Source organism: Trachymyrmex septentrionalis, unplaced genomic scaffold, assembly GCF_001594115.1.
Source record: "Trachymyrmex septentrionalis isolate Tsep2-gDNA-1 unplaced genomic scaffold, Tsep1.0 scaffold123, whole genome shotgun sequence".
NCBI classification, from domain to species: Eukaryota; Metazoa; Arthropoda; class Insecta; order Hymenoptera; family Formicidae; genus Trachymyrmex; species Trachymyrmex septentrionalis.
Window position 1 is genome coordinate 504,179 of NW_017304363.1, and position 16,125 is coordinate 520,303.

Genomic DNA, 16,125 nt, shown 5'->3' on the forward strand with positions numbered 1-16,125 from the left:
CTTTAATGTTTAGGATATCAGTCATTTCAAATGTTGCGCACCGCGAATCCCAAAGACTTTAAAAATGTAACGTTCGACGCGATGAGCTTCTTCTTCTTCTTCCTAATGCAGTTGGATGAGCGAGTGTTATCGAGCTGTGACGTCGGCCTTGTAAAGAATATGTTATCTCTCTGTGCGCGCTCCGTTCCGTTCAGCACGAGCATCTCACGCTCACGTTATCACTGCAGACGTCGTACGTGCAATATAACGATCTCTTATTCTCGAAAATCGAGCAATCGTCCGTTCTGGTCGACGACGCGTATCGTTAGATCCGTAATGCTCCGTGCTATGATCGGTAGATAAATGATCTGCGTCGGCCTTTCCGATATCTTATATCCTGGCGGCACGCTCGGCGAAAATTCGTGTATCGTGTGCGCGCTTTTGCCATTGCTGTACGCACCCGTGGTCACGTTACACTCTACGTGGATAACGTTTATGTTCATTATGTTGATCGACATGTCCGATTCATGCCATTTTCGCGGTCGCAGTATACGCTTCGACCTGGATCCAATGCTGTTGGGCTTGTCAAAGTTTATTCTGTATGCACATCTAATCTCGCATCTCATCGTGTTGTAGTTTGAGAATACCCGATTACGCTCCGCGTAATCGGATATTCTCCACTCTCATCATTATCATCATCGGCGTCATTGTTGTTATTGTCACTGCGCACTACGTCAACGGTTTCAAGCGCGTCGCGGTGCGGATGTTTTAGTAAAGTCACGCGTTTCAGAAATTCATTTATGTCTCGCACTTCGTACGAACCTTCTGGAATTGTAATTTCCGCATCATCTTTAGCAAAATAAAATTTGTTGTTCGATTTATTCACGTTCGGTATCGTGTGATAAGTTTCAAAAATCGCCAGACCGAGCTCGTAATCGCCGTCACTCAAATCTATGGCGGGAAAATAGTTTGCCGCGAGGACGGTGCTCTTCCCGCTCAGTGTAAGCGTCAGCGACATGACGGTGTTCGACTAATATTGAGATTTTACAGCATCTCGCCGAGTTTTTTAAATTCACGCGCGTCTACCGTTTGTAGAAATCGCAGGCACATCTGTCCGCAGAAGCTCTGATCGTCTGATAGGACGTACGATTGTACTCTATCGTCGTAGCACTGTTCCCGAAATATCGCACCAGTTCTTTGAGTGGTCGAAGAATACTGAAATTGTCAAAGTATACGACGCGGTTGTTCCTCTTCGCGTACGCTACTCAATGAGTATCAGGCCCCGTTGCATCGTCCAAATTAACGATACCGCTTTCGTTTTGGCGCGCGCCGCTCGTCGGTAACGCGTTACGCATGAAAACGCTTCTAAAATATGGTATGCGCATACGTCTCGCGAGCTCGTTTAATTGCACATTGGTAGTGTTAGACGCAATTTTTATCATCTCTTTGGCGTTTTTTTTGCAGCTACATCCTGTCCATGTTTGTACGGGCCGAGATACAGTCCGCGACCCTGTTCCATCGCGCGGTCATGACGTTGCAGCTCTTCGAGCTGACATCGCACGGCTTTGCTAACGTTTATCGTTTTCGCCACGTTGGCTGCTCCGCCGATCAAGGACTCGAGAGCGCCCAACTGGCAGAAACGGTAACGTACCGTCTCGTTTCGCCGTTGGAAGTATTCGCTTTTTCGTTGTCTTTTTCATCGTCGTTCTCTAATAACAGCGACGTCGTTCCATCGAGTGAGGCGCGTCTAAATTCTATTTTTATCTTTGATGACGTGGCATGCGACAAGCAGGATGCGGTGAGAGAATACTTTTCGATGGGTCGCCACACGAACGTTGACTGCTTCTATCTCTGTCAGACGTACGCGACAACGCGAACCTTCTAATCCTGTTCAAACAGGACGGTACAAACTTGAAACACGTTTACAACGATCATGTAAATACCGATGTCGTACAACGAATTTTGTGCGTTGTGCCACGCCTGTTGTCAACAAAAATATGGATTCGTAGTGATAGACAAAGACAGTGCGCTCACAAATGGACGATACTGTAACGCGACCAGTCGTTGTCGATACTTAGTCACAGACAAACATGGCAGATGTGCGCGAGCGTGAAAAAATCGCGAGAGCGATCGAGAAGACGAGCTAGTCGATTCACAAGAAACCTCGCGCTCTGAAGACCGGAAGAATCGAGGAGGGCATCGCGTTGAACAGACATTTTAAGCCTCTTATCGAGCCGCTACGACTTTTCGCCGACAGCCCCGGCGTGCGTGCGACGAAGAGGGAGTCGCGCGACGAAGATACAGCGTCTGCCCATAAACGCGAAAGAAAGGAGGAAGAGGAACAACAAAAGGAGAGAGAAGAAGCGAGCGAGACGTTCGAGCGTTCCACGACTCTGCACAAATCCAATGATCGATCGCACGATAATGTACAACCTACCAATAACCTATACCCCGCGTGCCAAAATCATACCGACGTTAGAGTCGTTGGAGAACGTTTTCGAAACGGAAGACTCGCTAGCGACGAAGGTTCAAAATTAGCTGCAAACGTCGGAAGGTCGAGAGGCGTTACGAGCTGGTTTGGGCCCGCTGGGTCAAAAGTACGTCAAGGCTGTCTTGAGGGGAGCGCGAGATAAAGAGAGTGGTATAGATCGCGTGTACGGCGTCTACCTACACAAGGATGGGGTGATGTTTGGCAATAAACGTTTCGACGTGGATGACAACATAATTATCGATGGCGTACGATACGCCGGTACACCAGGTTTTTACGAGTTGATTTTCAAGAGAATTCCCGACGATGCCCTCTACACGGAAGACGATATGCACAAGTACAAGAGCATGCTGTTGGTGACGAACGCGCACAAACACAAATACCATTTACAGGGTCGATTATTGAGCAACAGAGGATACAAGTACAAACACGTAATCGTATCGTTGATGTCGGTCATACCCAAGAAACAGAAGAAATCTGGAAAGGGATTACCTCACGCAATGACATTGAACGACAACGCGATCGATTACGTGCACTGGGATGATCTCAACGAGCTGGTGGATCGTCTACGATTGCTTGACGCTTCGCACCGAGCAGGCAACAATGCTTACGACAACGAGATGCTGTCGATCATTGAGGAACTTCGCGAAGCCGGTCTTATTATAAATTAAATCGCGTATTCATAAAACGAGTCAGTCGAGTGATACCAGCGAGAAAAAATACATTAATTTCTTGTACTTTGTGTATTACACGTCGAATCATGAAAAAGAAATCCGATGAAAAGAGAGAAAAAATTAGCTCCGAGAAACGTCGGCTCGTCGAGGAATTGCTCCGGCGAGAAGAAATTTTCCGCGAAGGCGTGTCATAGTCCGGGGGTACGACGATCTGTGGCAGGCTGATATCGTTGAGATGCGCCCGTACTCGAGCTTCAACAGAGGCTATCACTACATACTCACCGTCATCGATGTGTTGAGTACGCGTGGGTCGTTTCGCTCAAGAGCAAGGGTGGAAGCGAGACGGCTAACGCTATCGCTGAGATCGTTCGAGAGAGCGAAAGATGTCCGAAAAATTTACAAACGGATATGGGGAAAGAATTTTACAATGCAGATGTACAGAATATCTTGAAAAAACACAACGTTAATCACTATTCTACGTATTCGACGTTGAAACCGTCAGTGGTCGAGCGGTTGAATCGCACGCTCAAAAACGACATGTGGAAGATGTTTACACTCAACAGCAATTACAAGTGGGTCGACGAGCTGTCGCGTCTCATGTCAGATTACAACGCGCGCAAGCATCGCACCATCGGTATGCGACCCACTGACGTAACTTCTGCGATCGCCGAAAAACTGTTGGGCACAGTGTACAGTGCGATAAAGATAGCGGGTCCTGCAAAATTCAAAGTAGACGATTCGGTACGCGTGAACAAGTACAAGACGATTTTTGAGAAGGGTTACACACCAAATTGGACCACCGAGGTGTTTACGATCGTTAAGGTACCAATCCCGTAACCTATCTACTCGAGAATTATCATGGAAAATCTGTCGCTGGAGCTTTGTTCTACAAGCACGCGCTACTCATCCGACGTGTTTCTCGTGGAGAAAGTGTTGTGCAGGAAGGGCGACAAAGTGTACGTCAAGTGGCTGGGATTCAATGGATTGCACAATTCATGGATACACAAAAACAATGTTATTTGATAAATTTTTAATTGATATATTTTGTATACATATAACAATATAAGAATATAAACGTGTAAAATATTTTTTTTTATTATCCTTTCCATTTTTAGAGTATACAGATATAAAATATGTATATAAATATATGATACATAAAATGAAAAATAATAGTAATATATAATAAAACATAATAGTAATATAAATGTTGATATGTACATATATTACAAAGGTATCCGCCAATGTCCCCACGGTAACGTCTCCGTCGAGTCCGGTATGACGTATCGTTTGTCATCGTATGGACTCAGAGCGATTTTCGACTCGGATATCGTATATACCTTGTGCAGTTTAGATCGTATACACGATTGACGACGAGTCATTTCGATCTCTTCGTTCAAACACCGCGTGTAATCGTCGAACGTTATCGTTTGCGTTACGACGTTACTCGCCTTTCACTTTTTTAGTGTCCTTCTTGCCGTCCACCCTCACCGCGTACATCTTCGCTCTGAGACTAACGAATTCGGTCATTATCGCACCTTCATTTTCGTCCTTCATCAGACCGGGTACTTTTTTGTTCGCGAGAAGCATACCATACGCGTTCTCCGGATAATCACTCGTCGAATCTAGCGATATCGCGTTTCATAGTCTCGTAAACGTCCTCGCACTCGACGCGGTATATAAGACTATCTGTATCGGTGTATATTATTTTACATTTGTCGCGAAACAGTGGTAACATATACTCGTGGTGAAATTCGTACAAGCAGACTTTCGATATGTCGAGTATATACATACCCACGTAAATCGGCTTGTTGAACTTCACCTCGAGTTTGTGCAGTTCGACGGCTATTAAATTTTCCGCAAAGATGCTACGGCTGTCGAAATTTGGTTTTGCAATCATTGCCTCCGCGCCGTATCGCCCACCCCATTTTGTTAAAAATTTTACGTCAACATGGTTGTGCATAGTTCTACATAGTTTTACCGAATACCGCGTTGTTCATTAATTTATACAATTTTTTACGCGATCTTTGTTACGTGAAGACCGTGATGAGTACATTGCTGCAGGTTGCGGTAGTGGATGACGTAACGCTATTTATCGTACAGCGTCGCTAAAAGTTTATGTTCGCGCTTGCCGGGCGGCTTATCGCGCGTTGGACAGAACGGTAGGTCAGTGTGTCGGTTGTGTATATGCTGTGAATACTCGAGATCGACTTCGAGAATGTAACCGGTGGGCGAATCCAGAGCGATCGCGCTCGCGTCAAAGTTCGCAGCGTCTTCAACCCATTAAAATTTGGCGTATGGCAATGATTGACACATTGCCCATCCGTATACATTGTTAACGTCGTAGTACATCAAGTACAACGGTTCCAACGAGTCGTACGAATGCATGTTATTAGCCTGTGCGTATCTGCCTGAACATTGACTGAGACCACCGCGTATACCGCGCTCGATGAACATGATCATGTCAATATCAATGAGCAACTCAAACTTTACACGTGTATGTTTTAACATCGCGTCCACGTGAAACCAGGCAAGGTGTAATAATGTGCGGGATCGAGACCGTAACTCGCGATGCAACTTTCGCGGAAATTTTCGAAAATGTCAGCTAATAACAAGACATCGGTTTTCAAGTACAGATCACTGTACTGGCCGAGCATTCAGATGTAGAATCGCTGCCAAACGTTCGCAGCGTGAGCGTAATCGCTTTCGGATATAGTATCGCCCATCAACGAACTGTAAAATAATTCGCGCGGTGATAAGCGCGTGTCCTGTAATTTTTCAACACAGTCAACGTACTCGTACGGAAAGACCTTTACGAGTCAGTAATTCAAATTCATCATCCGGTAGTGTTGAAAATTTTGAACGTATAATTTTTAATTTGTCTTTATCGAGATACAATGTTAATTTATCGAGGCTTGCTGAGAAATTTGAAAGAATCAATAAAACGTAATTTTATGCATTTTTTTTGAAAATTATTTTCAGTTTTGTCTTTAGTGCTATCGACATGTTTTGTGAAGGAAATGTATTTTTCTTTGGTTATCGGTAATATATCTACGTGTCCTTCATATGCTATAGCGATTTCCTTAATTATAAAATGCGCGTCGTAACCCGATAAATTGTAAAAAACGATCGGAATATATAAAGAATTTTTATAACTTAAATTACAGTTTGAATGCGCTGGACCGCGGTATCTACCGGTTAAGTGGCAATGATCGCGTACCCGCGTGTCGTCCGACGCCAATGATTTCTCGCAAATGTGACAACGTGTCGCGTTACAGTACGCCTCCCATTGTTCTTTCGACGTTTCCATGGGCACGTTGGCAGATACGATATTTTTCACGCGATGCGCCAAATCGTTGAGTTGTCGCGCGAACCACTCTATACAATCTTTATCGCGACGGAACTGATACGACGATAATGCGTCATCGTACGAGCAATGCACGTAGTAGCCTATACTGAATACCTCATGCTGTTGATATGTGTGTGAGATGCATCTTCCCTGTCGGGTTCCGTCTTCCGTAAAACGCACTCCAGGTCGGCGTAGACAATGAATGGGATGCGCTCCTTGTTGCAGAGGTTCCCAAATTTGAGCCACTTTTCGTCCTCGCTCGGCAGTCGAATAACGCAATCGTTGATCTTCTGGCAATCCATTATGTGCAACTGCAATTTCTCATTCGTGCCGAAGTAATGCAAGCATATGAAAAAAACAAAAAAAATTATAACAGTTATCTATATTTTATTAATAAGATGGGAAATGATAATTATTTTTTCATGTGTACTTACTGGTCACAGAAATATTTCTTGTTCTTTTTCCCAGTTCTTTTAATCTGCGAGCTCACGAGACGCGACAGGTTCTTGATCCACGCAAAGTGGCCGACACCGTCGTCGCGTGGATCTTGCATGTACAGGAGATTGACATGCTTGTCTTTCTTGTCACTGGTGAGCCGCAGAGGAAGGATTTGTTTATTCTCGATACCGTATACATTGATCGACACCGTTTAACTGTTCGAATTTATTAATGTCTTTTAATGTCATTGGAATTTGATACCCGCGAGATTCAACACCGTCGTATGGATACGATGACTTTCGCTCCGTATACTTTTCAGCCGGGTACAGAGCGGCGACCACCGACTACGCAAAGCACGCATTGTTCGTCGTTCTAATATTGATCACCGCTCGTTTCGTCGCTATTTCCCGCGGCACTTTGAAATAACATCCCGCGTGCATGGGATTTAGTTTGTTCACATTCACCACCAAATTGAGGATTCGCGACAATGCTCACCCGCTGTCGAGTTCCTGGAACTCTCTAGTGATAGCAACGTGGGCTCGATGATACGTGGCTGCTCGTACCACTCGTGCAAATCGGTGCATCGATATATCTCAATATTCTTTGAAATTATGCTCTTATTAGCACGTTTATCCTTCGTCGCAAACTCGCCGTTGAACGTGGTGTTCACTTTTACACTACCGTGTCTTTCTACAGCGTCTCGCACACGTTCGAGTACTATTTCTCTCGCGTCTTCCAAAAACCGTCGCGGCTCGATGTAATTCACGTTGACCATAGCACCCGTCAATATACGACTTTCAAACGCGGCATCGATCTCTCGTCAGACGAGAGATCTTTCGCCGCAACTCGCGTACCCGCCATCAACGTGCACGAAACGTCGCTCTAATTGTGTCTTTGCCCGCGAGTCGCGCGATCCTCGCCACCATGGATTGTCTGTGTCCAACGGCGATGCGCGGACGCTTGGCACGACAAAGTTCTTCGAGCCGCTCGATGCATGCGTCGCATCGTTGCAGCCACGCGAAACATTCTAACAGAGTAGTGACCTGGCTGCACTGCTCCAACAGTTCGCGTTCCACTCGCTCATGATTTTCCATGTCTTTTTTTTTTTTTTTCTTTAGATCACGTCACACTCTTCCACGGAGCACTTGCATGTTCACACACATTGCAGCACCGCGACATATCTAGAATATCATAACGTTCTAACACTTTTTCATTATGTTTGTTTGCGAAAATGCATTGTTCACACTCAAAGCATTGATCGTCGCATCTGTCGAAAAATAGTTTTAGTGCAAGATCGCGATCACGAAACTCCATCCATATGTTATTCTTGGGAAAAATGAGGTTTTGCAGAGATGATTTTATTTAATATATTTTAATGAAATAAATTTATCACTAATCTTATCAATTACATCACTGTGCGCTACATGTGCAGTCGGCGACGACTCTCTTATAAAACCTACAGACGCTTAGTCGGCCGTTTCGGCAACTCATGGCGATCACGTGATACTCATATACTACACGAGTGGTGACTTACATGTATGTGTTCCCCTCATACACACGTTAATGCTGTTACTTATTCTACGCGAAACTTATTGTTTTGTTTTCCTTTAATTTGAATACAGTCAAATGTATATTATATTTCAACACGCCTCCTTACATTTGTACTATATTCTTTACTTATTTTCTTTATTATTTCATACAACATTTAAGTTAGATCTAAATTTTTCAAATTTCTCCTTACTGAGAGCTTTAGTAAAAATATCCGCAACATTTTCATTCGAATCTATTTTTTGAACATCAATCAGTTTTTCTTTTACACTTTCATGTACAAAATGATAATGTATCTCAATGTGTTTAGAATTTTTCGTAAAATTACCATTATTAGCAATATTTATTGCCCCTGAATTATCTTCGTAAATTTTTATCGGTTCCTTTATCTCTATGTCGAATATTTTTACTAATTCTCTTATATACTTTATCTCGCTTACTACTTCTGATAATGCTACATACTCTGCATATGTCGAAGCTTTGGTTATACACTTTTGTTTTCTTGATTTCCAGTCAATTACATTTCCAAATAATTTTATTACGTATCCGGACGTAGATTTTCGATCAATATTGTCGCCTGCCCAATCAGCATCAACATAACAATTTATAATATCGCAATTTACATTTTTCTTATAATATAAAACTAAATCTTTCGTTAAATACAGATATTTCAAAATTCGCAAGGCATATTTCCAATGCGTTTCATTATAATCATTTTGATATCTACTAAGATAATTGACGCTGTAACTTATATCTGGTCTCGTACTTGAACCAATGTATAGCAAAGCACCTATTAAATTTCTATATTTTATGTTTGACTCGCAGCTTCCGGCCTTTTCAAGTTTTAAATTTGTCTCCATTGGAGTACTATACAATTTACTATTTTGAATTTTATACTTATCGGCTAGTAACTCTATATATTTCATTTGACTTAGAGTGAGTTCCTTTTTTCGATAATTATAATCTATATTTACTCCAAGATACTCTTTGATCTCTCCTAATTCTTTCATTTTAAATCTATCCGTCAAGAGTTTCTTAATACTTAATATTTTTCCCTTGCTTTTGCTACAAATTAATAAATCATCTACGTAAATCAAAACATAAATTTCGTCATTCTCATTTCCTTTTTTATATAAACAGAGATCTGCATTACTTCTTTTAAATCCGACTTTTGTTATGCACTCATCAAAACACTCGTACCAGTCTCTAGGACTTTCTCTCAATCCATACAACGCTTTTGACAATTTGTATACTCTATTCGTTCCGTCTTCGTAACCTTTTGGTTGATGGACATATACCTCCGTTTTTACTTTTCCGTTTAAAAATGCAGTTTCTACATCCATTTGTTCAATTTTTAAACTATTTTTACAACAGTAAGAAAGTAAAATTTTTAACGTTTGATTTTTTGCTACTGGAGCGTATATGTCATCAACCACATCAGTTTGTTGGAAGCCCCTTACAACTAGCCTAGCTTTATATCTATCATCTAATTTTCTTGTATATACCCATTTAACGTCTAAAATCTTTTTTTCTTTTACTTTATTTACTAATTTCCAAGTTTCATTCCTATTTATACAATCTATTTCTTGATTCATGGCTATTTCCCAATTTTTACTGTCATCACTATTTATCGCCTCCTCAAATGTATAAGGCGTGTCTACCCGACAATAATTTACAAAAATATTATTCGAACTATTTTCAGGATATCTTATTGGACTTCTCCTATCACGTGTAGATCTGCGAGGAGTTTTTAAACTTACATTTTCTTTATCAGTTTTCACTTCATCGTCCTCGTCCGCACTTTCAAAAACGTTATCATTTAAATTGTTCTCGTGATCACTATCTACTCCTCTACTTGACTCGAGAGTCGAAACAGAAGGAACTAAATAATCGGGTTCACCTTCATTTAGGTTAATACACTTTATGTTTTTCTCAACAATATCAACGTGTCGCGTAACTATTATTCGGTTATTTATAAGTACTCTATAGCCAACATCACTATAGCCTAACAGAATTCCCATATCTGCTTTCTTATCCCATTTAGATAATCTTTTTTGTTCTGGTTTTCTAACAAAGACTTTACTCCCGTACAATTTTAAATGTCTAACGTTCGGTCTTTTCCTAAAAAATATTTCATACGGCGTTTTCTTTTCAATCGTGTTTGTTAAAGAGCGATTTTTTAAATAAGTCGCAGCACAAATTATTTCTGGCCAATATTTTTTGTGTACTTGTGCCTCATCTAGTAAGCAGCGCGCCATATCCATTATTGTCCTATTAAACCGTTCCGCAGTACCGTTTAATTCATGCACGTACACTGGACAATTATTTATAAAAATACCTTTATTTTTTGCATATTTGTAAAAACGATTATTCAAGTATTCTTTACCATTATCACATCTTATTTTCTTTACTCGCTTTTCAGTTAAATTTTCTACTTCATTTATATAATTTACCATACAGTCAAATACTTCGTCCTTGGACTTTATACAGTAAACTTTAGCTATCTTACTATAATCGTCAATAAAAGAAACGAAATATCTTTCACCGTTTGGACCAGCGGTTTTAAAGCTACCGCATACATCCGTATGTATAATTTCTAAAATATCGTTTGCCTTTAATCTATTATTTTGAAACGGTAAATTATGCATTTTATTTTCTATACAAGTTTTACACTTCATAAATCCGGTTTCAAGTTTATCCGGTATGCCCTCTAGCAATTGTTGTGAACATAATATATTTAAATAGCTAAAGTTTACATGACCTAAGATTCTATGCCATCTTTCCTTTTGAGTTATATTATTATTGTTATTATTTCGCTCGGCATTATGTACCCAAGTTTTATTACATTCTACTTTACTTTTCATTTTAAGTACTTGATTTTCTTTGTAAGCTACAGCAATAATTTTCCCTTTTTTGTCAATTATTTTTACAGTGTCTTCTTTAGCAACAATAGTATTCTTATCTATTAATTTTCCAAAACTTATCAAATTTGCATTCATTTCTTTAGCATAAAATACATTACTTATATTTACTTTATTACTTGTTCCAAAAGCATTAAAATAACTTACTACATTTCCGATTTTAGTTGCCTTAATATGTCTATTGTCGCCCAAATAAATGTTAACTGGTTTTTCAAGTGTAATCGATTTCTCAAAATACCTATCATCGTTCATGATGTGATCAGTACATCCGCTGTCGAGTAACCACTCTATTTCAGAATCACGTGTCCTATATGTCTCTCTGCTGTACTTCGTATGTGCCGTTGCTATCCAGGCGCTGGTTCCTGAGCTGTCCTGCCCGTGTGTAGCGCTGGTCTCAGGCTGCTGGCGGTAGTTCCCGCGCCCTCTGGTGAAGTTGCCTCTTATGCCTCTTCTGTTGCTGCGACCACGTGTTGAGCCTCGCCATGTTCCACCGCTTTGTGCTGTTTGGCTGCCATTTTGGCACTCTCTTGCGAAATGCCCGGTTTTGCCGCATTTATAACAATTTCCTTTCACTGTTACAAAAGCATTCGATCTTCTTTCTAGATGATCGTTTTGATTCTTCATTTCAGCCATTTTTATCTTACTTTTTACATAGTCTGCTGTCTGATCTTCAACCTTTAACGTATCAATTAAATCGCCAATATAACTATATGATTCTGGCAATGTGTTAAGCATATAATTTAGCTTTTCTTTCTCACTTATTTGAGCACCTGCGGCTTTCAACTCATTTACGGATTTTTCAAAATCATTGAAAAATGACGCCGTTTCACTATACTTATTCAGTCTCATTTTTTCCAGTCTGTTTCTGCACACAATTTGTAACGCTGTGGATTCTTTCAAATACATGCAGTCTAATTTCCTCATTATTCCATAAGCTGTCGTTTCTTCGCATACAAACTCCAACTGCTTATTTGAAATGGAGCTATATATTATATTTATAGCTTTTAAATCATATTCATCCCATGTGGGTTCATCTGTAGCGGCCTTTTCTCTCGTTAGCACTGTATCACATTTTTTCATTTTCATAAACATTGTTATCCGTTTTTTCCACATAGCATAGTCCTCTCCATCAAACACCGGTATCAAAAACTCCTTTTTCTCCATTTTGTCTTGTTTTTCTTCTAGTTGTCCTTTTTCAGCATACACAAAATTTAATACACTCAAAAACTTTTTCGTAACTTCCGCAAACCTTCTCAGTATCTTGGCTTTCTTTATTTCTTCATTGGTTTTATCATCTTCTTGTTCAGACTCGCTCATTTATATACTTTTGAAAAATTAGCTTCACTCTCAGTCGATTTGTGTCCACGTGTTCGGATCGCTATGAGTTTGTATGCGGTTTGTCGACATAGGAACCACGCTCTGCTACCATCTTGGGAAAAATGAGGTTTTGCAGAGATGATTTTATTTAATATACTTTAATGAAATAAATTTATCACTAATCTTATCAATTACATCACTGTGCGCTACATGTGCAGTCGGCGACGACTCTCTTATAAAACCTACAGACGCTTAGTCGGCCGTTTCGGCAACTCATGGCGATCACGTGATACTCATATACTACACGAGTGGTGACTTACATGTATGTGTTCCCCTCATACACACGTTAATGCTGTTACTTATTCTACGCGAAACTCATTGTTATGTTTTCCTTTAATTTGAATACAGTCAAATGTATATTATATTTCAACAGTTATCAATAATCAGTAGTTCGACGCACTTTTCACTACCTGCAGGAATCTTAATGCAGATGCACCAACCTTGGTTCTTATCTGCGATTTTCTTCGCCCTCTATAATAATAGTCCTATATTACATTGACATTTCTATTTCACCAATGTCTTTTTTCATATTCATCGTCCTCGTAACATTTGTCTCATAGCCGTGGATACACTTTCTGTCGCGCGAGTCAGACCAGTCAGAAACGGGCTCTCTGATAACTGTTCCATGTTTCTCATCACGTATACCTAATTCACGATCGCGTAGGAATTGCACTGGCGATATTCGTGCACCTATGTTTCTTTTTTGCAGATTACCGGGTATTGGTACAACACATCATCTACGTTACAATCTTCCCATATATTTTTCAGTAGTGTCTCGCTCACAATACTGTTCACAATAGTTTTTTTAATGTGTGCAATGTGGGCACTTGTTGCACGGAAATATAGTGTACATTTGCATTCCACAATTCGTGCAAGATCGGCCGCCTAGCGCATCAATATAATCGATATCGTGCTTCTTTACAAGACATTCCTACAACATCGGTGTCAGCCAAACGTATCATGCATGTTGCACACACATTTAAGGCACCACCCGTTGTATAGTAGCACTGGATCATGCAGTGTTTAGTATGGCCGTTCAGTGCGCGAATTTCTGGAGACGGTACAAATTTTTCTGCGTGATTCGTATCGCGCTCGCTCAAGTCGCTAACATAACCAGTATCGTCGGATAGCACTTCTTCGTCGGAATCTTGGTCCATTATTTCTTCAAAATCTATATCCATTTCTTCTAACACTTCGAACACTTCGTCTCTAATATTCGCGAACTGTTCCGGATCCACGTTTCTAATGTACTCAACTACGTTGGCTATGTCCTCAACGTTCGCACGATGATCAATCATACTTTTTTTATTATAACACTATTCTTATTGCGACCAATTCGTTCGTCTTCCAGGGCACCAACTGCGGAACTGAGCGCTTATAACTCATTATATATTTCATTTGTGACTTCTTTGTCCCTTTGCCTATTGGGTCATACTTTATTTAGAAGTATTGTAGATAAGGCAGCATTGCGAGCGATTCTATTTAGTTTATATAAACAGCATCAACGCTTCTTTTAACGCGTCACTACATGTCATCGATCTCTCTCGCTATCTCTTCTCAGAAAAAAATCGTTATCGACACTTCTTCGAAGAAATTTAAGGGTTGTGGGAACGCAGTGTGTTTTCATACTTTTCACTGGAGTATTACTTTCATTTTACTGTAGAAGAGTTATGTTTTGCTTAACAGCCGAACATCGGCGCTTCTCTTAAAGCGTCGCGATGTATCATTGATCTGATAGTGTATATGAACAGTGTATATAACTTTTTTTCTTTCAATCGTAAATTTCGATTACGAGTGATAAGACATGGATCGTGTAAAAGAATATATACATCGAAAATCGAGCGTAAGAGGTACCGTTCCTTGTCACCAGGTCCGCCAAGTCCACCATCGAGAGAAAAGAGATATTGGGAATGTCCAGGTGAAAAAGCATCAAAATCATGTTCCTCATCGACATCATCATCATCAATGTCATCAATGCCATCAAAATATAAGCCATAGCTAGCGATGTTCAAGCCGTCGATTGTATTCAAACGCTGTCGACCGTGAAAAAAAAATGTAATAAAATATGAGAAAAAAACGATGTATAATAATAAGAAATTAATAAAAAATTTTTATCCACATCATATATTTTATATATGTACTTTATTTTATTCTCCATCCATCCTATACTTCGACGTTCTAATAAAAAACCGTATTGAAAAAACTGCGTCATAAAAAAGAGGATTCATTTCTTCCATCCTTTAATCTGGCACATGCCAGATAATAATTGTGTCATGTAAAGCGTCATGCACGCTCTATCTTTCTCTAACGTGCGAGTCCTTGTTATCTACGCATTTTTGGGGTGGACGCGGGGCCCGTAGCAGCGGCGGCGGCGGTGGATGAAAAAAATAAGAAACGCATTGTTTACGTAATCAACCGACCGGGGTCCTATTATAGCGATGCCGCCGGGGTTTCCCGCGCCTTCCCCTTCTACCGCGCCTCCCCCCTCTACCGCGCCTTCCTCCGCCCGCGCCTACGAGTATCCTCCGCGCCCCGCGCTCCCCTCTAGCCCCCTCGGTTAGAATCCTCTATACTATACTACTATGAGGCATGCAAGAGACAGTAAGTTTATTTAATTTTATAAAATATTTGCTTATACGTATTATACGTTATGTATTTTTGTAAGATATATTTACATTTTTCTTTTTTTCTACAGCGCATTTTCTCAAACATCGTTTAGTACATCTTCTAAACTTCGCTACATGCCTCGTATCTTGATGAGGAAATATGTGTTGACATCGACAGCGTACAAGTTCCTGGACATTGGGATCGTTATGGGATCTATATCTCATGTGCAAATTGTGATTGGCAATAATCAAGACAATCGCATGTTTATACCTTATGCTACGTGGAAGACATTTATCGAGAGGCTTGCAGATATCGAGCGATTAATGCAGTCAACAGTCCCATCATCATTACCGATTCAAGATCTAAATGTGGAAGATCTAATTGTTAAAATATATATGATACGAATAACGTGAAATTAATATTAAATGGCACATGTTTGTACATAAAACCAACAACTGTGCTTTTCTTATTTGAGCTTGAGCAATGTATTGAACATGTATTCTGAACTGAGTCAATATACGCACGGTGTTAGTAAGAAATTCGAATATTTTGTGTCATTTTTAAGACAAAATTGTATTACTAATAAAAGCGATGCTACAAACACTTTGTACAAAATTTATGATAAAAATTTTATTATAGAATGTGAATAGTCTATGGTTTAGATTATATTGTACATACTGCATTACATGATAAATAAATGTATGTTAAAAAATATATTCTTTTTTTCTAAAATTATTTTATCCTTAG

The 16,125-nt window shown here is 40.2% G+C and overlaps 1 protein-coding gene across 1 annotated transcript; it reads left to right on the top strand.

Annotated features, from left to right (window-relative positions):
- The first annotated feature begins 14,575 nt into the window (after positions 1–14,575).
- Positions 14,576–15,883, top strand: LOC108755265. Its single transcript, XM_018498178.1, is given in 4 exon segments — positions 14,576–14,689; positions 15,359–15,372; positions 15,467–15,758; positions 15,761–15,883. Coding segments are annotated over 4 exon segments (543 nt in total).
- The last annotated feature ends 242 nt before the right edge of the window (positions 15,884–16,125 follow it).